This window comes from Lactuca virosa, chromosome 9 (genome assembly GCF_052849685.1).
Source record: "Lactuca virosa cultivar CGN04683 chromosome 9, Lactuca_virosa_CGN04683_v6, whole genome shotgun sequence".
NCBI lineage: Eukaryota > Viridiplantae > Streptophyta > Magnoliopsida > Asterales > Asteraceae > Lactuca > Lactuca virosa.
This window is the reverse complement of record NC_136434.1, coordinates 24,366,432-24,394,306: the sequence shown is the minus strand read 5'-3', so window position 1 is coordinate 24,394,306 and position 27,875 is coordinate 24,366,432. Positions and strand designations below refer to the sequence as shown.

The following is a 27,875-nucleotide window of genomic DNA, read 5'->3' as shown; positions in this document are numbered from 1 at the left end:
CAACATCGTCTCTAATCTACTGATTCTTCTTCTTCTACAATCGATTGTCAACATTCAAAACCCATGACCAGGTGATGAATATCCATCTCGAATCAATCGGTAAGCTTTTTTTCCTTTTCGTTTTTTTTCTTTAATCGGTCAGTCGAAACCTTGACTGCCTTCCTGCTCGTGTCCGCCTCCACTTCTTCATCGTATCCGCCATTTCTTCCTCCCCCTTTTCTCTAAAATCACCAGCAAAATGAACATTCGTCTCCACGCCTTCAACCTTCTTTTTTCAGTCAAAAATTGAGGTTTCTGTTTTCAAGTCGCCACGCCTGGACTCGATTTTCTTTCAGCAAACTAATTTACCATCTGCTTTTCATATCCGGTAGGTTTTAATTTTGTCTATTTTCAGCCTCATTGGATGTTTATAGAGTGAATTTTGAGTTTTTATGAACTATTTATGCTGCTTTGAAAAGAGTTTTTAATTTAATCATACAAGACTGAAATAATTGAATTGTGATTTTAGAACATACCCCGGTCAGATTCAATTCATTTGGATTTGCATTGGCTATTGTTTTTCTATTGAATTGTATATGTGAGGTTTGATTACTTAAACATAGTAGAGAAAAAGACTGAATTAACATAAACACTTTGATTTTCTTGTTCCTAAACTAGCATTGAGCTTCCAATTCAGAATGCATATGATTTAGTGTTGGAATTAATGGAAAGCAGTTAAGTAAAATTTGTTTTGTGAGCAATCTTGGATTGGATCAGATTACGATAGTAGGTTAAGTGTGTATTTGTATGTGTAGTTTCTATATGTTTAATGTGTTTTTGTGTGTGTAGTTTAAATTCATCAACTATTTTCCTTTCTATGTTAGTACCTTCTTTATATTCGTACACAAGGTTTGCTTTAACTCTTGATGTCATTTATCTACATCTAGAATGTAGATGGCTATCTATGAGTTTGTTAATATTCTAGATATTTTTTTGTTTCAGGCTGTGATAAAGCAATTCTGTGTGTGGGTTAGTGTGGGAAGCTGAGACCGAAAATTACATATTCTGCAAGGGTGCATTTCTGCATTTCTGACAGCAATTCTGCTGGAATAGAATCTCGAATTCCAATTCTGTCAGAATGGGAGAACTATTTGTCGTTATATTCTGATAGAATAATCTACAATAGAATGATGAGACTATATGTAATAATATATTCCGCTAGAATATTCAGGTGGAATAATATACATGTTTTTGTTTGTTATTAGTGAGTATTTCTTTGTCATAGAATATTATATAAAGTTTTTATTTTTTAAGAAGGTAATGAAAAATTTAAGTTGTATCCAAAAATTTGTTATTAGTCAGTGACATTCTCATAGAATTTCATTATAACAGACTAGAGAATATGATTCTAACAGAAGATCATTCCAACATAATAAAATCGGGGTTAATTAAAAACTAAAAATTATGTTATAGTTAAAATTGAACTAATTAAAAAATTCAGAATTTTAAAATCAAGAGAATTAATTATCCCTAAAAATATGGAATTTTCCATTTTTAAATTGATCTCAATTGTCTAAAATACCCTTATAGTGAAAATACATGGTATTTTTTTAATTATCCTTAATTTAAAAATATGTATTAATTACTTTCTTAAAATAAGTAAAATGATTGGTCCACAATGATTTGTACAATCACACAATAATTAGTTATAATATAATAACCTAAGCATATATATATATATATATATATATATATATATATATATATATATATATAAGTAGGTTCAAATAAAAACATCAAATAAAGTGAGAACGTGACAACACTTATCAGCTGATCGTTTTATTTAATTAATTTAAAAAAATATATATTTATAAAAAGGTATTTTAGGTATTTGCTATTTCCATTAATAACCGATTTAAATTCAAACTCTATTTTTATGGAAAGAAAGTCTTATCATCCATTTGATGTTCATGTTTCCATCAAGATAAAATAAGGTTCCGTTTGATAGTTTCTGTCTGGGAAAGTGTTGTCTGGTAAAGTGCTGTCTGGAAAAGTTTTCAGACTGGGAAAGAAACCATGCTGTTTGATTGTACATCTGATTGACTGTGCTGAATGATGAAAAAAAAAATAATTCAATAAAAAATAATTTTGAAAAAAGTTATTTAAAAAAATTAATAATCCAAGAAAGAAAGAAAGAGGTCGGGTTTGGTGTATAATTGTATTTCCAGCCCATTCAGCCAGAAAGATATGATTTTGGAGCTTTCTGGGAAAGACATATCTTACCGGGAAAGACTTTTTTTTTGTGCAAATCAAACAGTCTTTCCGGTCCATTCAGCCAGAAAGATATGTTTGGACCTGGAAAGATGCGTATCAAACGGGCCCTAAATTAACATATAATTTTGGCCCAATTTTAAGAAATGATATCATGCCTTTTGGATTCTGGCTTCTCTATTTCTTTAAAAATAAAATAAACGATAATACATCCATTTTACATTTATGTTTGGCATGTATAATCACTAAAATATTGTGTTTGAATGTTAAAATATTGATTTTAAAAGTGTTAACTATGTAATATGAGTTTCGTCAAATGGGTTATAAAATCACTTTAGTTATAAATTCGTTTCATTAAAAAGTTACTAAATTTTATTTACTAAACAATCACATTAGACACGTATGTGAATCCACATACCTTTCTTTCTAATTCTTTCGTGAATATTAGTTTTATTAGTAGCCATATATATTAAAAATTATATATAATTCTAATATGGATATTAGTTTGATTATGTTTCTTGTTATTTGTGTATTTCATCTTGAAAAAAATATATATATTCTTAAATAGATATAAATTTGTTTTTGTTTATGATAATGATAATATTCCATCATAAATATTGTTTGTGCCTATTTCCTGGATATTCTTAATGGAAGATGATACCATTCACATTGATATATATGTTTATATTCATATGTGAATAACTCTTATATGGTATATTCTATGAGGAATAATTATGTCATCATTATTGTCATAGTACAATTTATATTTGAATATTTTACTATTTATATAAATGTTCAAAATTATTTGGTATTTTATTCATAAGTTTATAGCTAAAGTTTGATGTCAACTTTTTGTACAACTACTAGATGGTCAAACCAAAAAAGAAAGTAATATTCTAATATGAATTATGTCAAATTTGCAAACATGATTCAAGAATGAAACAATTAAATATCCCTTAAAATGGGAAACAAATATGAAATTAATTACATAATTAACTATTATCCCTAAAAATCCTCTGTAACCACCACTTTCCTTGTTTTATTTATTTCACTTTTATAGTTTTTTCCTTACACGTTTAGTTATATATATTCTAATAGTTTTTTCCGGTAAGAAAATTTTTTTCTACATATTTTTTTGACGAACAAAATAAATGAATCACTAGATGATTCATTTGTAATATGAATCACAATAAAAAATTCCCAAAAAAACATATTTATGATTCATTTTTAAGTAAATTAAGAAAAAATTCACTTTTATGACAATTTTAGTGAATAACAACAAAATCATTGTAAAAATGAATCATCGAGATGTTTTTTTAAGAATTTTTTCTTGTGAATCATCTTACAAATGAATCATCTAATGATTCATTTTGATTTGTTCGCGAAAAAAATATGTAGAAAAAAAACTTATTACCTTCCTACCAAAAATTTCCTTCTTATTTGATATATATATATATATATATATATATATATATATATATATATATATATATATATATATATATATATATATATATATATATACTAGCCGTTTACCCACGCCTAGCGACGGGTGCAAATAGTTTTTCATTAATTAGTTTATTGTTTACAAATATACACGAACACATGAAAGATTTTACATTATTAATCGTGCAATATGTTTTTATACACTACATTTGATTTATAAACATCACTACCTTTGAATTTTTCATCAGGTTTCACTAATAATTAGCTAATACTCTAGCTAATACTCAAAGTGTTGTCGAAGTACCCGAAAAAATCTATCCATTTATAACATTGTACTTTTTTTCATTTTTAGGTGAACAAACCCATTAATATATATCAAATATTTTTTATGCAAGCTTTTTACAAAAATTATATATTTTATCATAACAAAGTATTTTAAGTTTTTTAATTATTTAACTTGTTAATCTGATGCATAAATTTAGATATTATCTGAAATGATTATTTAAATAACAATAAAGTTATTGGAATTATAACAATAATTAAAATCAAATTGGTATGTTTTAAATTATTCCAGTTAAACAATCAATTGTAAAACTTAACAACAATTTAGTAATGACATTAGTTTTTGTGTCACACCACTAAAAATAGCCATATATATATATATATATATATATATATATATATATATATATATATATATATATATATATTAAAAAATCACATAAATATAACAACACAAATAACTAAATTATAGTAAAAATCAAATTTTTGACAATATTACAACATAAATATAACAACTCTATGAATGTTTAAGCCTCTATTACAAATCATTAATAAAAAGATGTGGCAAGCAACCATTACATCTTTAGGGTTCATTAGTACATGTAGCAACATATATTTTGTCGAATCTCTAGGCAATTATAGCAACTTTGTTTAAAAACACCATTATTCTAGAATTGAAGGCTATTTAAACTCAAATTTGAAAAAGGTCTTACCAAATCCTTCTGAAGTAAAGGACCAGGACCTGTAAACCCACAAACCAACACTATTTATTACACACATATGCAAATAACATGCAATTAGATATAGCGTATATAGAAAGAGAAATAGATCTCACTTATTTATACCTTTTTCCTTTGAATCAAAACAAAAACTTATGAATTTCCTACCAACATTAGTATAAAACAAACATTCAAAACATTTTTAGAGGTCAGTAGATGTAAAATCAAAGGTACAAAAAACTTGACTTGTTGAGATATTTCATATCAAGATTTGAGTTAACTAAAAATATTGGTCCTTATATCTGTCTTTCTATCTAAGATCCAAGCTTGATCCCCCATTGTATTTTTGTGTGTGTGTGAGTTACTACACAAAAAGCAAGGGTGAGTAAAGGTGGCTAAAGATAATGGCTGATGGTGGAGAAAATAAGGGAAGCGGGTAGTTGAAGACCCTAGGTGGTGTTTTACAATGACAATTCAAGGTTAGACGCAAGAGAGAGGGTCATGGTTGTAGAAACTTGATTTAGACATTTGTATTTTACTATTTTTAAAAATCATATACCAAATTATAAGTGAGATACTATACGTAGGTAGTTTTTTCGAAAAGATAGAAGAATAAAGAGTAGTCATTGTGCCTATAAAGTCATGTATGTAACAGGTTACTATGACTGAGACTCAGTTAAAGAATCATTAAACTACATAAAAGATAGTAGAAATCTATAATTGTGAGTTGACTTTGTTAGGATAATAAATGGCCTTACTTTTAAACAATTATGAGTCCTCTACTTGTAAGTCGACTTGACTTTGTTATGGAAAGGCAAAGTTTTAAAGCTATTGTTTCTTTTCTTATGCTTTTCTTGTCTGAAAAAACAGAGAGAACCCACTTATGTAATGGATGAAAAGAAGAAAATAATTTGTAATGTGGATCAAGAGGATGTAGCAGAGCACCTGAGGGTGAGATTGTCATTTTGTTGATAGAGTTTTTGTACACATCTTCACAAAGCTATTTGGGGTTTATGGACTCATGGCTCTTGTTTTGTCAAGTTTCAAAAACTTGGACCATTTTACCCCCGGTTTATTGCTTTTGGTGTGGTGTTGGTGGTTTTTGATGGAGATCACATAGCTGTTTGGGGGTTATAGAATCATGGTTAATGTTTTGGCAAGTTTCAAACACTTGGACCATTTCACCCTTACTTGGTTGCTCCTGGTGTGATGCTCGTGAAACATTAAACTGAAACAGGGGCAAATATTACACACAAATCAGCTACACGTTTGCAAATTCCAAATAGTTTCAAGAGCACTAATGTTTGTGAAACACTAAACTGAAGGACCTATTGAAAACATGGTGCTAATGTCGGTTTGGCTTTATCAAATCCATATAAAGATAATAATGTCTATGTTATTCTCTCTCTCTCTCTCTCTCTCTCTCTATATATATATATATATATATATATATATATATATATATATATATATATATATATATATATATATATATATAAACTCGCAAAAGAGAAACCACAATCTTTCTCACCATATACTTGTTCATGCTTTAAGAGTTGTGCATTAGATTTTCACCAGATCTGAAATAAACCAAAACCAACACTTATAAAGTGAACAGAAAAAACTAAATAATAGAACAAACACAAGAAAAAATCAAACAATGTTACAAAAAAATCATAAAAATTAAACAAAACATGTAACAAACCAAACAAAACATTCATATCTTCAAGATGGTAAAGACTTGAAAGGTTGTAATATATAAGATTTTATGAGTACCGGACTGATTTTATGAGTACCGGACTGGAACATTGAGAATAACTTTACCTTGGATTAGACAGAGAGAAGTTCAAGAAAGAAGGAGCTTACCTGACGTTTTTTGAGACTTCAATTGTGGCATATGAACCAAGGTCCTTTGTAAATGATAATCATTGATCATCCACATCAGCAACAATGAGAGAGGAACTAAAAATCAAACGTGTACAGAATTAGGGCTTGTTAGTGAGAAAATACCACAGATATAGTTACATTGTCTTTTGTATGAGGTTGGTTCTAATATGTTCTCCATCCATTCATGATCAAATTAAAAAACAAATTTACAAATAATATAGTCATAATTTAATAAATATACCTTCATTTTCATGTAAGAAATCCCATTTGATGTTAAAACAAACATTGAGTAACTTCTCAATGAGTAATTTCATTACAAGCTATGTTTTCAGTGTGTGTATAACATATATACAGAGAAACAAATTTCAAAAAGTTATTCAGTAACATGATATACTTATTTATTCCATGGGGTTATGAACATCGGTGGTGAGCTGTAGAACATCATAGGCAAAAACACAGAATGTATCAACACAAATAAAAAATCAGATGTATTAGCCAATAGATTAATGAAGCTTGACAAACATTAGCAAAAACAATACATGGTAAGAGTTTCCTATGGCAGATGAAAGACAGTACCACCATATCTTTTTGGTTGTGACGACCATGTCGGTGGTGGAGACAATAACGGTTTAGCGGCGGTGGAGACGACAGTACGCGTTAGTGGTTGCCATTTAAGAATGAGAGAAGTAGACATTGGAATGGAGATAGTGGAAGAAGGGATCAATTCAGAAATTACCCTGAAAGCACCAAATCAATCATCAATTTTAAAGAGTAAACAAATTTGGGGCTGAAACTTTTTTAATGTTTTCGTTATGAAGAGGCTCCGTTCTTTTTTTCACTGAAGCAAAAAAGAAATAACATAAGAAACAAATTAGAAACATTGAGGGATGCGATGGCTTTGATGGTGTGATCGTACCTGGACTCGACGGATCTGCCTTCATAACTTTTAGGTGGTAGTGGTGGATGATAGAGAGACCAAGAAAGGTGGAGAATATAAGGTTTCAAGGTTATTTGTGTTGACAGATCTAGTGAAGTGGGTGGACAATAGAGAAGATGGTGAAGCCGGCAGGCGACGATGCTTACGATCGAGGAAGTGGGCAAGTGGGACAGGAGAGGAGAGATTAAAGTGAAGGTGTTGTTGGTTTGACTGGATTTTAAAGAGATGGGATGGTGGACCATCGTGAGATGAAGTGAGACAGTGGTGAAGGTGGTCATGGAGGAGGGTGAACGGAGTTCCAGAATTCGTTCATAGGGGATAGTTTAGAGTGTGTTAGTGGTGGAGAAGAGATATGATATGCTATATAGACTTCAACTGTAGAATGATTCTATTTGCTTAAAATAGGGAATACTAAGTCTAATTTTGACCGATTTACTTCCTTAATTTTCTATAATACAGTTAGTGCATAAATTTATTGTATAAATCGCATAAAGTATTGTACCTCTTAAAATTCAGCATTTTGGGCTAAATGCTTATTAAGGTATAAAGATATATATATATATATATATATATATATATATATATATATATATATATATTGTTTGGTTGTATGAACCAATAAAATTTTAATAAAACATTTAATTATTAGTTAATATAATAAGGGTATATTAGTAATATTATATATAAATTAAATGACATTCCCAATTAAATGCCTATAATCTTGGACAAATAATTGAATCACCATTTATATCTTCACACGTTTTCTATCATCTCCAAAACCCTATGCTGCCATTATGTTCATCAAATCATTACGATTACAAAATAAAACCTCGATATGTACCCATCGTTCAATGACTTCCCTCAACGCAAAATCAAAAACCATCGATCGATCAACATTCCAAGACTTGGTTCTTTCGATATCAAACAAGATTTGGGTCAACTCTCCCATTGAAGAAACACGGGTAATTTTTATTCCAACTCTTGTAACAAACAGTAAAAGATAATAGCCATGATCGATATTCTAACTCAGTTATTTGCATGCATTTCATTACTGTGTGTGTACCATGTTGTAAAATCCCAAAAATCAAGACCAAAAATTTCATTTTTAATTATTAAATAAACCATAGTTACTAAAATCATTTCATCCAAAAACATAAGTCATCGTATCATATCAAAACACATGTCAATATATCAAAGTAAAACATCTCAGGCTAAACAAAATGGTGTGTGCACTGCAGTCATCCCGAGCCCTTCCCCTTGCTACCGAAAGTACCTGAAACCAAAACTGAAAACTATAAGCACGAAGCTTAGTGAGTCTCCCCAAACTACCACATACCATACACATAATCATGCTACTAGGAGATACAGGCCCCGCCCACACTCAAGGAGATATGAGCCCCACCCACACTCGACTAACTAGGAGATACGGGCCCCGCCCACACTCCGCTAACTATGAGATACGGGGCCCACCCACACTCGGCTAACTACGAGATACGGGTCCCGCCCACACTCGGCTAACTATGAGATACGGGCCCCGCCCACACTCAGCTAATTATGAGATACAGGTCTCACCCACACTCAGCTACTAAACATACATACAAGTATCACACAGACAACAAGTATAGTCAAATTTATCAATCAGTCCTATATACATACTCAATTAGTGCTAGGAGATACAAGCCTCGCCCACACTCAACCATCTATGAGATACGGGCCTCGCCCACACTCAGCTACTAATCAATACCAATAACATATACGGGCCGGCCTTGGTGCCTTCGACCCGTTCAAACCAGGAGGAAAACTCACCTCAATGTCGTGTGAATAGCTGAAATGTCTCTGCTCCTCACCCGACTCTACTCACACCCTATACAAAACAACTTCTTAGATACCATTCCATACCCAAAACCCCTTCACGGGTCAACCTTGGTCAAGTAAAAGTCAAGGTCAAAGTCAACGTCCAGTCAAAATCAACCACGAGTTGACTCAACTCGTCGAGTCATCTTCTAACTCGTCGAGTTTCCATGCTTCTCAGATTCGTGATAAAACGAGTCAACTCGTTGAGTCCTTCCTAAGACTCGTTGAATTCTGCCCTTTACAGGATCGGGACAAATCGTCCCAACTCGTCGAGTTCCTCTATGAACTCGTCGAGTTCTTCAGTCTGTTAAGCCTTTCTTAATGGATTAAGCCCATATTCTTCAGATCTAAGCTCAATACTTCACATATATACCGAAAATGTCCTTTTAAGGGTAAAGTTTCCAAATTTACCCGTTAATACCCTTCCTTAAGTGATTTAGCTCAAACCCCAACTCCATAAGACCTAGATCTTGATCCCAAAAGCCCTTAATACTTCAAGCTAAGACAATGCAACTGAGATTTGGACTCTATACGTTACATGAACACGTAAAGCCTCCAACTTTCTCTCCATGCATGGCCTTTTGGATCTTAAAAGGCCAAAATGATATCCTAAAGCTTGCATGGGGCTTCAATGACCATAAAGTTTGCACCTTTATGCCATGAAATCCCTTTAAGGTTCTAGATTTGAAAGTATACTCACTTGGGACGTCCATTTCCCAAGGATCATGTTAGTTGGACCAAAAACCCAATAAAAGTGATAGGAAAGAGATCTAAGTAATCATTAAGCAAGTTTGAGACTTGCTTACCAGAAAATGCTGAGAATGAAGTGTAGTTGCTGGATCTATAACCTTCTTCTTGAGTCCTGAAGCTTCTCCTTCTTCCACAAGCTTCACACACAAGATTTCTCTTAAAAATGACTCACATGCGCACACAATGCATTAGGGTTTTGAGATCTAGGGTTTGGGAGTTGGAGGCTTGAAACGAGGCTAGCATGAGGGGATAAAGATGCTTAAATAGGGTGCAAAACCCCGAAATTAGGGTTTCACCTCTGTCAGCCTACTCATCGAGTTGAGGGCTCTCAACTCGTCGAGTAGGTTACTTAAAACCTCGCGTCTCATCTGATCTCTACCTACTCGTCGAGTTGCTTTATAAAAATGAAAAATTATAATTTAAATACATATCAGGAACCAGGAGTTACACATGTCAATGTTATGAGTTCATGAAATACTTATATAAACACAATTTGGTATATGTAATGTTATAGGCTCTTAAATATTTGAAACAAACAATCATATAGATTCTGCAATATGCGACTTGGCCTTCTAAGTTTTTAAAGCTACTATGATATAATTACCAATATATAAGTCAAGTTACATAATTAATATCATTATTAAAACAGTTATGATAATTTAGAAAATTTTAAGATTAAAGTACTACACATGAAATTAATATATAAAAGCTTTTAATCCTATGATTAATTTTTAGACTTTGTTATCATCATACACAAGGTTGTAAAAAACGATTGGCGGTCACTCGATTGGTGCCAAGCGATTAATCGGTGTTGGCGGCGATTAATCGGGGATTAATCGGAGACCCTTAATTATTATAATATATATATATATATATATATATATATATATATATATATATATATATATATATATATATATATATAATCTACTATTAAAACATTTAAGTAAAAAACCATCAAAGTACAAGTCCATAATAAGTTTAATAATCCCAAAAAAACACATTTTCATAGATTTAAATGTTCATTTACTTCTAATCTCCTCCGACTTCTTCCAATATTTGAACTCCATCCGATTCATATTCACCTTATTCAAACACTTGCTCCTCATTCTCGGACTCAAAATCTTCATCAAAAAGTTCTCTGGTTGTTGAATTTTGACGGGGTGCTTGATTATCGTTAGTCCCGGGAGCTTCATCAATCGATTCCATAATTGATTCGGGGTCAACTTCATCTATATCTCGATCATTAGAATCAACAATCCATTCTTGAGCCGAGTGAGAATCATTTGCTAAAAGCACTTCCAAAGTTCTATCTTTTCTCTTTTTGTTTTTTTTCCATTAAATTAGCATTGAATTGAACATAAACAAGATTGTTCAATCTACTTGTCTCCAATCTATTTCGTTTCTTTGTATGTACCTATAAAAGTACACGCATAAAAGGGTTAAAAACATTCTTGATATTTAAAGTTTATAACTTTATAACTAACCACTTCAAACGTGCTCCAATTCCTTTCACAACCCGACGAACTACTTGTTAAAGAAAGAATCCTCATTGCAATCTTTGTCAAATGAGGAGTTGAGCCACCAAAAAGTCCCCACCATCTTGCTATAATTTTTAAACAAAAACGCATTATTAAATTAAAAGATATAAAATTTTATTGTTTTATAAAATAAATAAATAAAAGTAAAAACAAATTACTCGGATCAAAGTCGGCATCGTTCACCATACAAGATTTATATGCAAGCTCCACTCCAAATCTATCAACTTTTTCCTTGTACTTTGGCAAGTCAATAGTCACAACTTGTCTTTGCATCTCTAAATCTCCAAAATGATAATAAGGATTCAAAAGATAAGCCGTTAGATGTAATTTTGAATCTAGCATCCCTTTCATCTTGGTGTTTATGATATCTATAATAGGCTTGTAAGTTTTCTCTTGACCACCCAAAGCTTTCATAATTTCTTCTTTTGCTCCTTTAATCTCCCCGTAAACAAAACCCATTGACGGCTTCCAATCCGCATCAACCATTCGAAGAACTTTCACCAAAGGGGAAAACACTTTTAAACATAGTGTCACACCGGCCCAAAATTGGAGACTTGTCACCGTTCCATATGAGGTTCTCCCTTTAGGAGTACCAGAAAATTTGCATTCCTCCCACTCGGTGCTAGTGAACATATGTTTTAGTTGCTCTTTTTTTCGGATAAGCTTTGTAATGTTAGAAAGGCGGAAGCGAATCTCGTGACTCCCGGTCGGATAATTTCTCTTTTCTTGGTGTAGTGTCTCATCATAGCTAAGGTTTTGTGGTGGGCATAAATGAATATGGTTAGTTTCTTTGCTTGATCTAAGATTTTCTTAAACCTTGGAAGTCCACCAATACCTTAAAGAAATAAACATGATGAATAATAAATTAATGAATTACAGTATAAAATAAAACATGATGAATAATAAATTAAAAACATGTTAAAACTAAATAATGTAATAAAAAAAATATAAATACCTTCGAGCATAAGGTTAATGGTGTGTGTCGCACATGATGTCCAACAAATTGTTGGTCTTTTCTCTTTTAGTAACTTCGCCGCTCCCATGTTATTCGTGGCATTATCGGTCACAACTTGAACAACATGCTCGGGACCAACTTGTTTAATGCAAGATTCCACATAATCATATATATGTTGGCTTGTATGTGCTTCACTGGAACATTCTTTTGATGATAAAAACACAGTACACATTTTTGAATTTACACATAAATTCATAATGCCCCTTCTTTTTCTATCGGACCAAGCATCCGTCATGATCGAGCATCCAATCTCTTTCCATTCTTTTTCGTTTTTTTTCAACAAACTTTTTGTTCTTTCAACCTCAAGCTTTAGAAGTGGGTCACTCAAAGAATATCTAGTAGGAGGTGGAAGCCCGGTTCCAAATTGGCCAATAACCTCCAACATCATTTTGAAGCTATCATCTTCCAATGCATGAAACGGAATCGAAGTTTTATATGCCCACCTACTAATGAATTTATGACATGCTAATATTCTATCTTTCCGAACAATATCGTTAAGATCAACTTTTTTGCCCTTTCCCTTCTTCAAAGCTTCTTCGGGGTTTATTTTGTTTGCATAGGTATCCATTGGGCCAATAACATTTGGTGCTTTAGACCCCAAAAAATCTTCTGTTTCATCCACATCAACACTGTCATGTAATTCTTGCATCGCCTCCGATCTTAAGGCCTTATCATGTGTGTGTTTAGCTATCTTTTTTAACTTCCCTTAGTTAAGATAATTTTGAAATTTCAATTGGTCATATTTTGTAGAGTTTGGACATGCAGTAACATTTCCCGGGACATAAGCAATATGTTGTTTAAATCGAGAAATCCCCCCGCGAATTACTTTTCCACACAAGTTACATTTAACTCTATCCAACTTGTTTTTATCTAGGCAAAAACCATATTCCCAACCAATGTCATCCGAAATTCGTTTATAAGCAGCGGTGGCAGTATTAGATGTCATTAGTTCGTCCCACAACCGTCATATAAACAATAATAACATCATATTTCAGTGAACAGATAAAAACACAGGAAACATAAAAACCCAACAAAAGAAACTAACGGTAACATTAGGAAATAGAAACAGCCAAACATGAAATGATTACTATAAAAAGTTACATAATTGTACTGATAAATAACAACAATCACAGAAGGAACAACAAAAGAAACTAACCCACCAAGCAGCATCAAGCAAACACCAAAAACAAACCCACTAACAGTAACATTATGAAACAGAATGAAATGATTATTGTAAAAAAATTACATAATCTGTGTTTTGGACATGAAGCAATCAGAGAAAGAACCAATAGCAAAAACCAACTCACAACTCCAACAAACACAAAAAAAAAATACAGAAAGCAAAAAAACACAGAAGGCAAACACAGAACTTCCAGGGGTAAAATGGTCCACCACACCAAAAACAACTAGAAAGAAAAAAAAATGCAGAGGAATCTCAGCAAAAAAAAACGCAGAGGAATTATAGAAAACAACGTAAAATCGAAATTGTACAGATGTATAGAGATCACGATAATGAACTTCCAGGGGTAAAATGGTCCACCACGCCGAAAAAGAAAGAAAAAAAAATGCATAACAGATGTGTAGAGATCACGATAATCACATTCACAATAACCGGTTACTCACATAACATCCATAACAGATGTGTAAACATCACAGAGCAAAGATTCAAGCATACATACCTGTGTCTGAGTTGCGTTGCCTGGCTCTGTGAGTTGTGTCGCCTGCCCCTGTGTCGGCGTCTGATGGTGTCGCCGTCGTTTGATGGTGCGGCGTCGATGGTGTCGATTGTCGAACTGTGTCGCCAACCAGAACTGTGATGCGAAAGCACAAGGAGATCACCGTCTGTAGAGAGAAAAAAAAGAGAGGAAAGGAATCGACAAAAATAACTTTTAGGGTTGACTGAACGAAATTTGGAGCCTTTGTCCAATTTTGAGCGGAAAATGACTTTTTTTCTTTTTTTAATAGTTGACTTTAGTTGACCAATTAAGCCGATTAGGCCGATTAACCCGCTAAGAACCGGTGTTGACCGATATTGACCAAAGACCGATTAGATTGGCCGCCTAGCCTTAATCGTAATCGGCCCAAGGCCGCCAAGCGATTAATCGGCCACCAAGGCCGATTTCTGCAACACTGATCATACGTTAAAAGTTAATATATAAAAGATTTTAATTCTTGTCTCTTTGTATGATACAGAAGCAAATTTCACTTTTATTGTATTTTATCTTATTAAAACGCTAATTCGGATTGCTTTATGTTTTTGAAGGTCCAAGAAAGCTTCCTATCATTCTAATAGACTAGTATTCTTGCAGAATGTCATTCCCACCTAATGTTATTCTCGTAAGAATGGTTATAATCAAGTCGATTATCTAGAAAATTATTAGAGAATGTCATTCTCATAGAATGTAAGTGTATCTACGAACGAACCAAGAAGGAGAATGAAGATTCTTTCAAGAATGACGATATTTTTTTGCAAAAGAATTCAAGAATCATAACAATAATATTTTTTCAGAATCAATTAATGTTTTTGTTAGATTTTGATGTTCTTTGTTCTTTTTTAACCATTCTTAGTTTTAATCATTCAGAATAATGTAATTTTTAACCATTATTAGTCATATTTTTTTCTAGAATAAATGTAATTATTCTTTATAGTCTTATTCTTTAAGAACTAATGTAATTAGTGAATCAAAATTATCGTTACTAGTTTATGACTGACATTTTGTTATTCTGACAAAACAAAACCGGTTGATATAAAAAATTACCTTGGAAGTAAAATTAAATTAGTTTAAAAAATTCAGACTCTTTAAAGTAAGAGAAGTAATTAACCCTTGAAATTTAAAATTTTCCTTTTTTAAATGTAGTTTAATTGACCAAAATACCTTTATGTTGAAATTTGAATGATTATATGGTACATGTTATCCCATTGTAATATCATGGACCCTGAAATCATGATCATTCATTCTATTCATTCATTGGTCCAGAATTATCTTTACGACCACACGATATATATGATCCACATTATAATCTACCATATATATATATATATATATATATATATATATATATATATATATATATATATATATATATATATATATCAGTGTTGTAAATATCGACCTAGCTGGCCGCCTAGGCGCTAGGCGGTCTGCAACTGATTACGATTAGGGGTGCTTGGCGGAAATTGGTCAATATCGGTCAAACTCGGGCTAGGCGGTCCTCGGCGGCCCTCGGCGGGAAGATTTTAAAAATTTTAAAATTTCAAAATTTCAAAATTTCAAATATTACACCAAAACTTACAAAACTTCAAAATTTTAAATTTTTAAATATTAAAATTTTCAAATATTATACCAAATATTTCAAATTTTCAAAGTTTAAAAATTTTAAATTTTCAAAGACTATTTTTTCTTAGGATATACTATTAAGTTTTAAAATAGTTTTATTAGAAATTTATGGTTTCCGATTAATCCTCCGATTAATCCCCGTCAAAACGATTAATCGCTTGACCCCAGTCGACCGTCAAACTACCGCTGAGCGATTTTTACAACCTTGATATATATATATATATATATATATATATATATATATATATATATATATAATTGCAAAAATGGTCCCTGTGTTTGGCAAAATTATGCGACTTTGGTCCAAAACGATACTCTGATGCACCACTGGTCCAAAATTGGATTTTTCCATTGTTTTTGGTCCCTCCCACTAACTTCCGTCCATATGCTCCGTTACCTGCAATATAGACGGGGGTATTTTCGTCTTTCCACCTCTATATCATCGATTACCGCCATATTAAATGATATACACAGTTAATGACCCTTCACTCTACCCACTAAACCCACTTTGTTGATCGAAAACCCTAATCGTTCATTGAAATCCTGCATTTGATCATCAACCACAATCGTAAGTTTGAATCCACGAGTATGCTCCAAATATGGGAAATCAGGCCAAGAAATCAGTGTTTTGATGCAATCCGAATTTACGGTAACGTACTCTGTTTCTTACATATTTCTTTGAAACAAAAAAATCTTTTACAATCCAAAAAATCTTTTACAATCCATATAAAGTAATGTTTTTTTGGTTTGGTTCATGATTTTTACAGAAGGATATCCCACGATGTTCACTATTGAGCTCCATCATGGAGGGAGGTTCACAAAATTCCCAGGGATAAGCTACATTGAAGGAAAATTAGACCACGTTGACTTGGTAGACATGGATGAGTTCTCTGTGCATGAGTTGGACGAGGTGATGCTGAAGCTTGGTTATGAGGTACCACCAGTCATTTACTACAACTATCAATTGCCAAATGGAGATTTGGAGTTTGGTCTTAGAGCTCTAGGGAATGATGTTGATGTACTTAGTCTTGCACAGTACATTAAGCATCATAAGATCATCAAGGTATACACTGAACATAATGAAACTAAGTTACTTACATACTTTATGTCTCCAAGAGTTAAACCTAGGGTCATAATTGAGGAAATAGCAGATGATGTGCCCATACCAAAATCAAATTCAGCAGTGGTTGATTTGCATCCAGTAAACCAAAACCAGAAAGATGTCCCAAATCTTGAATTGTGTTTGGTAAGATATGAGACACCCGAATACAATTCAAATAGGAGATTGAGGTTAGTTGAAGGGAGTCAATCATGTAGTAAGAAATTGTGTTTCAACTTGGAACACACTGCAACTGTTGGTGACCAAGATACACATGTTGAAATTGGTAATGAAGGTGCAAATATTAGTGATCAAGGTGCACCTGTTGGTGATCAAGATACAAAAGTTCATGATCAAGGTGCAAATCTTGGTGACCAAGAAGTAAATACAAGAGAGTTTGATACCTTTGATGACCAACCATTTCAATTTGAAGACTTTGATCCTTTCTTTGATCAATATACTTTTAATGATGGTAATGATCAGAGTATGGGAGTTGATGCAGAACTTGGCACGGGACTAGGTGAAGTTCAATTTGAAAGTGAGGGAGTTTGTGAAGGACTTGGTGAAGGGGGTAGTGAAGGGAGTGAGGAAGACAATGACTTTCTTGAAGATGAAGAAAACTATGTAAGTGATATTGAGGTGGACATGAGTGATTTCTATATGAATGTTGATCTAGATGTTGAATATGTTGACAGAGGAAAGGGTGTTGAGACTGAAAATGAAGTTGTTGATACAGAAGATGTTGAAGATGTTGAAGTAATTGATAATGATGAATGAGACTCATTAGGTGAAGATACTGATGATGAAAGAAGGAAAACAGTATTAAAACAGATGGTGAAGGAGAAGAAGTGCTCTCTTGGTGAAGTCCATGCAGTTACTTTTCAAGTGGGTCAAAAGTATAAAAGTAAAAAGGAAATTAAGGACAAAGTCAACAAACTTGCCATTGAGACTAGAAGGAATCTTGGCTTCAAGAAAAACGACAAAACAAGGCTTAGGGTTGTGTGTAAAGGTAATGTACCTAGTGTAAATGCAAGTGGGGTAGGTAAGGGCAATAAATTAAATTGTTCTTGGTCAATGCAGACTTCAAGGTCAAAAGATAGTGATTATTGGTATGTGAAAACTTTACTGGACAAACATACTTGTGTTCAAACTAGAAAACTTAGGGCTTGCACTGCGAAGTATATATCTGCAGAAATCTTAGACATGGTCGAGTCTAACCCTAAAGTACCCCTTCGAAGCATTCAAGACCAAGTTCAGAAGAGGCTTCAAGTTGGTGTGTCCATACACAAAGTACAGAGGGCAAAAGCAACAACTACAAAGCAAGTGAGTGGTGACTACACAAAGCAATACGAGGTGTTAAGAGATTATCTTATGGAACTACAAGCAACTAATGTGGGTACAACTGTGAAGCTTGAGGTTGTTAATGAGCCTAACAGTGCTAGAGAAACAAGGCAGTTTAAAAGGGTGTATATTTGCTTAGGGGCATTAAAGAAAGGGTTTAAAGCAGGCTTAAGAGATATTGTGGGACTAGATGGTGCTTTTATGAAAGGACCATTTCCAGGCCAAGTACTCACAGCAGTTGGATTGGATTCAAACAATGGCATATACCCACTTGCATATGCCATTGTTGAGACTGAAAATATGAGTAGCTGGAAATGGTTTCTAGAATGCTTGGGAGATGACTTAGAGTTGTACTCAAATTCTAACTTTACTTTCATGAGTGATAGACAAAAGGTACTATTTTCTTCTTTTTGTATTACTAATAGTTTATTTGTACAACTATACAGGGACTCTTACATGCTATTGCACAACTATACCCACAGACTGAGCATCGATTCTGTCTAAGACATATTTATGAGAACATGAGGAAAAAATGGAAAACAAAAGAGTATAAAGATCACTTATGGCAGTGTGCAATAGCAACCACATTACCAGAATTTGAACACTACATGAATGAACTTAACAAGTTTGATAAGGATGCTTTTGAGTGGTTGAAGAAAATCCCCCCTCACCATTGGGCCAGAAGCCACTTTTCAGGTTATATTCCCTACCTTAGGTGAAGCTTTACTAGTGCTCATTGTATATGATTTAGTTCATATAATTTTCTTGTTTAATACAGACAGAGCAGGATCAGATATATTGCTCAACTATTTGTGTGAGGTTTTCAACAGTAAGCTTATTCATGGTAGGAATAAGCCCATCATAAGTTGTCTTGAGTACATCAGGCAGTACCTTATGAAGAGGATCTGCAATGTGAAGAAAGTGATGTCCAAAGCTCCAGGTCCACTCACTCCAACAACATTAAAGTTACTTGAGAGAAATAGGGAAGCTTTAGTCCAATATAGAGCTAGATGGAATGGGACTGCAAAGTATGAAGTTTATGGTCCTTGGCATGACCAGCATGTGGTTGACATGACAAATATGTCATGTACATGTAGAAGGTGGGAATTGAATGGGATTCCATGCAGACATGCCATAGCTACAATACATGAAATGGCTGATAGTGGAGACAAAGTTGGGGCTTTACACTTATGTCAACAAAGTGTATTGGCTTCAAACATGGAATGAAGCTTACTCTTACAGTGTGGACCCTATAAAGGGTAGAGCCATGTGGCCAAAAAGTACCTGTCCATTTCAATTAACACCACCACCACATCACAATCAACCTAGGAGACCTAAGACCAAGAGAAAGAGAAGTGCAGATGAAAAATATGATAAACAGATGCAAAATCATGGTGCAGGTGAACCTGAAAAACTTACCAGAAAGTTTGTTAGTGTCAGGTGTGGGAAATGCAACAATAGGGGTCATAACTCGAGGACATGCAAGGGTCAAGGTGGGAATGCAGGAAGCAATGAAGGAGGGAATGTATGAAGCAGTCAAGGAGGGAATGCATGATGCAGTCAAGGAGGGAATGGAGGTAGCAGTCAATGCAGGAATTAGTGTATTTTGTTTAAAAACTTATCTTTTGGTTTAGCACCACTTTTGTGCATTTGGATGTAATGGTTTAAAAGTAGTTTGTTGTAATGGTTTTATTTTGGTCTTTTAGCCCTTTTGGTCATGAAACTAATGTCAACCTTTTGTCATTGTTGAAGAATGATGTTTATGGTTTATACCAACTTTGTTGTCATGTTTATGGAACACATTTATGCTTATAACAACTTTTTTCTGAAACAACAAATAAACATTAACATTAGGTGATAACTGCAATACATTGTCATTACATCCTTGAAAAGGGTACAAATTTCTGAAGTTGTCCAAAATAACCCTAAATTGATATTACATTATCAAATACCAAAAACTACCACATTCCCTTGTTACAGTTTCATAAGACAAAAAACACCCAAAATTACATGCAACTACAGGGGTCCCTAATTCCTTATTACTAAATGAAAAGCACCCAAACTACCACAAATAGTAACCAACTTGAAAACAAACACATCTTCAATCTTGCCACTTGATAGTTTGCATTGTTGATATTCCTCAATAATCTGGGTATTATCAACATAGATCTTGCACACATTGGAGGATCAATCCATCCTAAGAATCTGCATCTGGAACCCTTCACGTAAAAAAATAAACCCTAAACATGAGGGTGATTTTCCAAAATGAGGGTAAAATAGCAAAATCGAACACTTACCTTTTGAGGGCAGGAAAGAAACCTCCGACCAGGGTTTGCTGATGTCCAGGAGGTGCGAACCACCGCGTCCCTACCACAGAAACACATCACCATTTTTATTTTTGATCTCTAAGAAATTGTGAACACAGAGTAGGAAGAGTATGAAGCTCGTGAAGTTGAAGATGGAAGAGTGATGTAGCTCTGCTTTTATTTTGAATAAGGTTGCAAAAAAGGTCCCTGTAAGTGGAAAGACGAAAATACCCCCGTCTATATTGCAGGTAACGGAGCATATGGACGGAAGTTAGTGGGAGGGACCAAAAACAATGGAAAAATCCAATTTTGGACCAGTGGTGCATCAAAGTATCGTTTTGGACCAAAGTCGCATAATTTTGCCAAACACAGGGACCATTTTTGCAATTTTGTCATATATATATATATATATATATATATATATATATATATATATATAATAGTATTTATATGAAGGAATTGAGAACTAATTACTTTCGTTGCTATTTTCAACCAATCATTTTCTTTAATTAAGTTATTTTTGGTTATTAATAAAAATATTATTTAAAAATATATCAATAAATATGTAGGGGTAAAATGGTAATTGTATTTTAAGATAACTATGGAAACAAGAGAAATTCGTGGGATTCTTAAAATTACGAAATTTAAAATTTCAGATTTTTTAAATTTCAAAGTTTTAAATTACTAAAATTTTAAATCTTGTGTTCATTGTAAAATATATAATATTTTAGGTAAATACCAATTTTTAGGTAAATACCAATTAACAATACATATTCATAATAAAATACATATACATTGATACAATCCAAATTCATAACAGAACATATAAATAGGTCTCTCAAATCGGGCCGTCGTGTCGTGTTTTTGTCTGACACGACACGACACGACAAGATTTTTTGTAACACGAACACGACACGACACGATGTCGTGTTTTTTTTCACTAACACGAAAACGAACCAATTAAAAAACGACAACACGACACGAAACTACAAAGATAATATTACATAAATATTATTTTATTTAATTCATATTTAATCATATATAACACGATAAAAACGACAAACACGAAAAACACGACAAACACATGCTCAATCGTGTCAATTTCGTGTGGATTTGTAAACACGAACACGACACGACACGACATCGTGTTTTTTATACTTAACACGAACACGACACGAAAACGAATATGAATTTTGATTTCGTACCAATTTCGTTTCGTGTGGTGTATTTTTGTCGTGTCGTGTCATAAATTGACACCCCTACATATAAACATATAAATTCATCCAGATTTATAATATATAGCATTCTTTATTCAATTATGATATATATATATATATATATATATATATATATATATATATATATATATATATATATATATATATATATATATATATATATAAGTCATAACGAACTAATATCGTATATAGAACAATGAATTTATACAAAAAAAAATAGCATATAAGACGATAAATTGATATAATTTCTATGTATTCAACCAATTTCTTCTGTCCCGTTGATCTTGGTGTTTAGTATGTTTCTTCTTGTCCCGGACTATGTTTCTTTTGTTGAGTTCTTTTACGCCGTAGGTACACAAAAAAACATTTACAGTAAGACATATATAAAAATTCATAGCAGAATAACAATAAAACAAGAGTTTGTATATATAAACTCATAATAGAATATTATTTACCGTATTAATAATGTTTGAAGTTTAAACTCATGTTGGCGTGTCCTATTTTTGTCTATTGTTTTAACTTTTAAACTCATTATAGAAATTAATAAATCTCTTTTATCGAAGTTTCAATCCCAATAATTACAAAACTCTTATTCACAAAACCTTTCATTCACCTTTCACAATACTCAAAAACACAAATCTTACTTTCCAAAGTTTTCATACATGTTAGTATATACCCAGGGGCGGATTTAGGGTGGGTCACCGGTGGCACCGACAACCCCTAACTTTTCTGGCTGCAGTGGAAATTTTTTAAATTTTTTTATTTTTTTACTATCCTGCAACCCTGACTTTCCCGTGCACCCCTACTGTGAAATCTTGCGTCCGCCTCTATATATACCATTATCAAGATGTCTCAATGAAACTTATTATTAGCCAAACAAGTTGCTATCAATTAAACTCCGCATGGTAATGGTATCAAAATATTTATACGAATTATAATTGGTATGATTTAAAAAAAAAGTGACTCATATCCTACCAATTATATCCGTGCTTTAGACTTTAGAGTACATAAATTATAAAAACAAAATAGAAAACGTAGACCTTAGTTGGTCTTTTTAAAAGCCCAGCCTAAAGAAATATTGGCCCAATTGTCAATACCCCCTTAGGCCTTACTCCCTTTGAATCGTTTATATGAAACCCTAATAGTTCCTCGCTCTAAAGTCTAAACAGGTCTCTCTGTTGAAGGGAGGTTTGTCACGCAGTCTCTTCGCGTCTCACTTTTCAGGTTTGAAGCTTTCGATTCCCTCTGCTTTTCACTCTCACACGTAAAAACATAATGCATAGATGTATTTTATGGTTTGTACATCTTTAGGTTTTTAATTTGAAGAACATTTCTGTTGTGTTTTAGCGCCTTTAATCATTCCGAATGCTAGTTATAGGTCTCTGTGCCTGTTCTGACCACGTTGAGCTCCATCTTGTTTTTCAATTGATCACGAGAAATAATTATGAATACTTTTCTTTCAAATTGTTGTATTCTTCTTTGAAAAATAATGATTTGACCATGTTGTAGTAATGAAATCTGTTTATGTGTTCTCTCTCTACATTTGGTTTCTCTTATTCGTCAGTTTTGTGTCTGATGTTAGTTCTTCTTGCTTGTTTGTTGATTATTTTCGCTATCCTTAAAATCAGCATTGTTATATACACACGAATGTAAACGCAAAGTCATTAGGGGAACTAGGACATTTTTGTTTCTTTGTTTCTGGTCTCATAGATTGTAAGCTGGTTGAAGCTAAGTAATCAAATATACGGAGTCATTACAGGCATTGTTTACATGTTAGTTAGATTTTAAAGCAAGCATCCTCATTGTAACCAAATTGTTATTCTTTTGTTAGGATCTCAGTATGCATGATACCTCAAATAGCTAAGATCATACATCACAAACTAATATATTTAAGAAAGCTTTCTTCTTGAAACTACCAACTCATCTATTTGTTCTACTGTTGACTATCTTATCTTTGTTAGTAGTTAATAAATATTTTTGGTTTCTTTTATAGTTATCAATGGCAGTCCCTAAACTTGATAAGAAGATCGTTAAGAAGAGGGTCAAGAAGTTCAAAAGGCCCCATAGTGACTGGAAAATATGTGTCAAGGTACATTTTTCTACTTTTTTTAATAGCACAAAGACATGTCAAAGACTGGAATTAGTCTGACATTATGTGTTTTTATATAACAGGAAAACTGGCGTAGACCAAAGGGTATTGATTCCCGTGTAAGGCGTAAGTTTAAAGGTGTCACTCTTATGCCCAACATTGGTTATGGTTCAGACAAAAAAACTCGCCACTTCCTTCCCAATGGTTTCAAGAAGTTTGTTGTCCACAATGCTAAAGAACTTGAAGTCCTCATGATGCACAATAGGTATATATATCCTACTTTTATGTATATATTCACATATAATTTATATTATCACATACTTTTCTTCAATTCTATTAACAATTTCAACTCTTTTTTTTTTTTTTTACCATTTTCAGAACATACTGTGCTGAAATTGCACACAATGTATCCACCCGTAAAAGGAAGGAGATTGTTGAACGTGCAGCTCAGTTGGATGTGGTTGTTACCAACAAGTTAGCCAGGCTTCGCAGCCAGGAAGATGAATGAGGTCGATAGCCATAGTCCATTCCGATTCCGACCCTATTTCTTATTCCAATTTCTGTTCCCATTCCCCCTGTTCTTTCCTTTACATTTCAATGTTAAAGAATCTTGCTAGGAGCAAAGTTTTAAGTGTCTTGAAATGATTATATTGAAGAATGAAGAGTAGTTTATTCTGCTAATTAAAGATATCATAATCTTTGCATACATATATTTTATCTACATATCAACTAATTTCTCAATCTTTCTATATATGTTTATATCTCCCTAAAATCGTTAAAATTTACTTGTCAACCATGTAGCATAGTTGGTTAAAATCTATTTGTCTTGTTGGATTCTCCCATCTGATGATTTCTTTAATGCATTTTTCAACTTCTTTTATTTCCTCCATAAGTCTGTAGATGCAAAACGACAAGGAGTTAAAGTGAAGAATTGTTTTCTCTTTCCATTCTTCGGTTGCTTGAATTTTTTCTGTCACCTCTTTTGTGTGTTGAAGGAAAGCATCAATGTCTTTAGTCGTTGATTCCGTTGACACCGGAATTGGTCTTGCTGATTCCAGGTCCAAAAATCCTTCCCGATCTTGTAACTGGTGCTCGAAGTTTTTGATAGACTTCACGGACATGATGTTTTGTAGATGCTTGATTCCGTTCCCCTTCAACATCTCTAGATTCCGATTGACATGTTCTTGAAGCTCTTTCCGACCTTCATCGGAATCGATAAACTCCAAGTTATAGATCATAATCTGCATTAAATCAACTATTGTAGATAAGCTCTTTTGCATGCGATCATAGCAATTCCCCCGGAATGATTGAAACCAGAAACTCGGCTCCATTTTTGCGTCTCTGATCAAGTTCTTCAACAAGTTTATATCGGATTTTAACCGTTTGATATTTACTTTAACTAAAACTAAATTCAAACTTGATATTTTGTTAAAGCAATCGTCTACTATCCCCAAACATTTTGACACGTGGCGTTTCACCAGAGTTGTAGCTCTGACCGGTTCAAGAACAATTTCCAACACCACCATGCAAAAAAGCCCGATTGAAACCTCCGTTAACCTCGCAATTGCGAATTCCTTCACTGGTCCGTAGTTCTTCCGGCCAAGAATGAGAAGAGCTCCGATCACCGCCGAGATGCCGCCACTTTCTCCAAACATCCGGCTATGTTGTAACAAGCTTGTGAGAACAATCCATGGTAGAAGAATTATGAATCTTATTTCAGCAACTTGATACAAAAGGCAACTCCCGAGCACCCCGTAAACTGTCCCGATTGCTGTTCCTTGTACTCGAGCATTTGCAACTGTAAAAATCGGTTGTCTTCCTTCCACAAAACTAATAGCGATTGTTAGCCCAGACCAATACCCGTTCTTTTTGTCAAAAAACATACCCAAAAGCACTGCAAGCCCTAATGAAATCGAGCACTTTAAACCAAACACAATCCTTTGTTGGCTATATGGTCCCGTAATTCTTGACTCTTGGCTAACATCAATCGCTTGGCTGTTGACTGATTCCGATTCCGATTCCGCTTTCGTTTCCGATTCCGGTTTCGGGTTCATGCTTGAGTTGTTTACGAGTAATTCGAAGCACGATAAAAAGAAAAAAGCCGGTAGATTCCGGTGCGTTGGGGGGGAATTTGTGAGTGTGTGTAGTGATTTATCAAAGAGTTCGTCTTTCCGTTCGGGAACCGTGACCGCTTCATCGAACGGGACAAAACATTTGGCATGGTCGAGCTTTAACGTCTGGTGCACGCGATCGCTTTGCAACACGGATCTTAACTCCGGATTCACAATTCCAATAGGAAAAGACGGAATGGAATCGAGCGCCAATTCCATTCCTTTTATCGGTGTTTCGATGTCGTCTAATCGGTCTTCCATCTTCACGAAACTTCGCTTGAAATCCCGCATACGATACCTCTCCCACTTCACACCTTCCTGGATGTGGTTGATGTGGTTAATGAGCTTCGTTCCCGACTCCACCATGGGTTCACCTTGTGAAATGAGATCACACGCTGTCGTTTTGTCTTCACTTAAGAAAGCTTTCATATAAAGTCCACTTCTTTCTGACGCATTTTCTGTATACAACTGAAATTGCTTCTTCACCTATACAAAACAACAAAAGTATAAAATCAATTAACATGTCTTTTTTTAGTAAAATAATTATATGAAAAGACAAAAAGGGAGGTATCAGGTATCTAAGCATACCTCAGTAACAGCCAGTCTAGGGTACGGCAGTATCAAAGCCAGGACAGAAGCCGACGCCCCAAGGGCGGTGCACGCCGCAACATGAACCGGGTGAGTCACCGCATCGGCGGTGCCACCACGAACCACCGCGCCAACATATATAATCACCAGCTGTACAAAGGCAATGCGCTTGGCTAGAAGCGGTAGAAACTCCGGCACCGCCACCAGAAAGGCGCTCAGAGCCACCGCAGCGGCGGCACCACTCTCGGTGAACCGTGAGGGGCCCACTGCCCAGAGACAAAGGATGGATGAGGGGAGGACAAGGGCGGTTGCACAGAATGCAAAAAAAGCGCCTCTTAATGTGGTGCCGAGTGTGGCGTCTGAAACTATTAAGATGGCGGTTACATAGGCTACGGATGGGTATTGGATTTGGTTGCGGATGTGTTGTGGACCATATAGGGCGGTGCAGCCGATTATAGTGCATGCTATGGCGGTTCTCAAGGCGGAAGCTAGTCTTTCCCGCCATATAGCCCCTGCATGGGGCGGCGCCACCACCATTTTGACTCCCATTTTCTGGTTGCGATTGATCCAAAATGTGTGTAAATTTGGTGTCCTCTCAACTTTGATTACTATGGAGTTTGATAGAATGATCGAAAAATGTGTTTGATTTTTTTAGGTGTTTAGTTTTTCATGCACGGTGGTTTTGTAGGGGCTGAAAAGTGTAGTGTTGGGGGAGGTCATTACTATGCGGGGGTCCTACGTGGGACACTTTCATTTATAAAGAAGTTGTAGTCGACAGAGATAGCATACAGTACACCAATATATACATGGATATTATATTTAGAGTTATATATATTTTTTAATGTTTGAATAAATTACAAAAAATCGTGGATGTAGTACATTCAATTTATGAATGTATTCTCTAGAAGAATCTGGTTTTACGAATTTGGACAAGTTTATTTTGTGGTTAATTTTTTATAGTGAATTGTAAAAATAAGTCAGGTTGAAGGACGAAAATGATAAGAAAGCAGTTTTAAGGGCGATATAGATAAATTTCAGTATATTACAAAGGAAGAGTTTTGTAATTTACGCTAAATACTTTTAT

The 27,875-nt window shown here is 33.9% G+C and overlaps 4 protein-coding genes and 1 long non-coding RNA gene across 6 annotated transcripts; 2 read left to right on the top strand and 3 right to left on the bottom strand.

The window, feature by feature from the left end:
- Positions 1-5,477: 5,477 nt before the first annotated feature.
- LOC145140827 (uncharacterized) lies at positions 5,478-6,755 on the bottom strand. Its single transcript, XR_013722303.1, has 3 exons — positions 6,564-6,755; positions 6,229-6,277; positions 5,478-5,925 (listed from the first exon to the last, which is right to left on the bottom strand). It is a non-coding gene; the product is annotated as an uncharacterized LOC145140827 (long non-coding RNA).
- A 4,311-nt stretch (positions 6,756-11,066) lies between these two features.
- Positions 11,067-14,568, bottom strand: LOC145138226 (uncharacterized). Of its 2 annotated transcripts, XR_013721405.1 has the most exons (4): positions 12,622-14,568; positions 11,825-12,501; positions 11,613-11,731; positions 11,067-11,542 (listed from the first exon to the last, which is right to left on the bottom strand). XR_013721405.1 is itself a non-coding variant. In XM_079072341.1 (3 exons), exons 1-3 carry the CDS (start codon positions 12,297-12,299, stop codon positions 11,435-11,437), a joined length of 702 nt encoding a protein of 233 aa, XP_078928467.1. In that variant the 5' UTR covers positions 12,300-12,307; the 3' UTR covers positions 11,067-11,434. The 2 variants fall into 2 exon arrangements, 1 of the variants encoding a protein (XP_078928467.1); XM_079072341.1 differs by lacking the exon at positions 12,622-14,568 and having other exon boundaries at positions 11,825-12,307.
- Positions 14,569-17,949: 3,381 nt separating this feature from the next.
- On the top strand, positions 17,950-19,686 carry LOC145139040 (uncharacterized). Its single transcript, XM_079072998.1, has 3 exons — positions 17,950-18,852; positions 18,906-19,155; positions 19,238-19,686. Exons 1-3 carry the CDS (start codon positions 17,950-17,952, stop codon positions 19,684-19,686), a joined length of 1,602 nt encoding a protein of 533 aa, XP_078929124.1.
- A 3,404-nt stretch (positions 19,687-23,090) lies between these two features.
- LOC145136192 (large ribosomal subunit protein eL32z-like) lies at positions 23,091-24,800 on the top strand. Its single transcript, XM_079070370.1, has 4 exons — positions 23,091-23,227; positions 23,997-24,092; positions 24,176-24,357; positions 24,471-24,800. The coding sequence occupies exons 2-4, from the start codon at positions 24,003-24,005 to the stop codon at positions 24,598-24,600; spliced, it is 402 nt and encodes a 133-aa protein (XP_078926496.1). The 5' UTR covers positions 23,091-23,227; positions 23,997-24,002; the 3' UTR covers positions 24,601-24,800.
- A 74-nt stretch (positions 24,801-24,874) lies between these two features.
- Positions 24,875-27,561, bottom strand: LOC145136190 (uncharacterized). The gene is made up of 2 exons (XM_079070369.1): positions 26,792-27,561; positions 24,875-26,689 (listed from the first exon to the last, which is right to left on the bottom strand). Exons 1-2 carry the CDS (start codon positions 27,338-27,340, stop codon positions 24,875-24,877), a joined length of 2,364 nt encoding a protein of 787 aa, XP_078926495.1. The 5' UTR covers positions 27,341-27,561.
- Positions 27,562-27,875: the final 314 nt, after the last annotated feature.

Excerpts from the sequence above, each read along its gene's own strand:
- LOC145136192 (XM_079070370.1), top strand. The coding sequence starts at position 24,003 with ATGGCAGTCCCTAAACTTGATAAGAAGATCGTTAAGAAGAGGGTCAAG. Across the intron at positions 24,093-24,175 it reads ACTGGAAAATATGTGTCAAG|GAAAACTGGCGTAGACCAAA; the intron begins GTACATTTTTCT and ends TTTATATAACAG. Across the intron at positions 24,358-24,470 it reads GTCCTCATGATGCACAATAG|AACATACTGTGCTGAAATTG; the intron begins GTATATATATCC and ends TACCATTTTCAG.
- LOC145138226 (XM_079072341.1), bottom strand. The coding sequence starts at position 12,299 with ATGTTCACTAGCACCGAGTGGGAGGAATGCAAATTTTCTGGTACTCCT. Across the intron at positions 11,732-11,824 it reads CGATGCCGACTTTGATCCGA|CAAGATGGTGGGGACTTTTT; the intron begins GTAATTTGTTTT and ends TAAAAATTATAG. Across the intron at positions 11,543-11,612 it reads ATTGGAGCACGTTTGAAGTG|GTACATACAAAGAAACGAAA; the intron begins GTTAGTTATAAA and ends GTACTTTTATAG.
- LOC145136190 (XM_079070369.1), bottom strand. The coding sequence starts at position 27,340 with ATGGGAGTCAAAATGGTGGTGGCGCCGCCCCATGCAGGGGCTATATGG. Across the intron at positions 26,690-26,791 it reads CTAGACTGGCTGTTACTGAG|GTGAAGAAGCAATTTCAGTT; the intron begins GTATGCTTAGAT and ends TGTTTTGTATAG.
- LOC145139040 (XM_079072998.1), top strand. The coding sequence starts at position 17,950 with ATGGTGAAGGAGAAGAAGTGCTCTCTTGGTGAAGTCCATGCAGTTACT. Across the intron at positions 18,853-18,905 it reads TCATGAGTGATAGACAAAAG|GGACTCTTACATGCTATTGC; the intron begins GTACTATTTTCT and ends ACAACTATACAG. Across the intron at positions 19,156-19,237 it reads GGCCAGAAGCCACTTTTCAG|ACAGAGCAGGATCAGATATA; the intron begins GTTATATTCCCT and ends TGTTTAATACAG.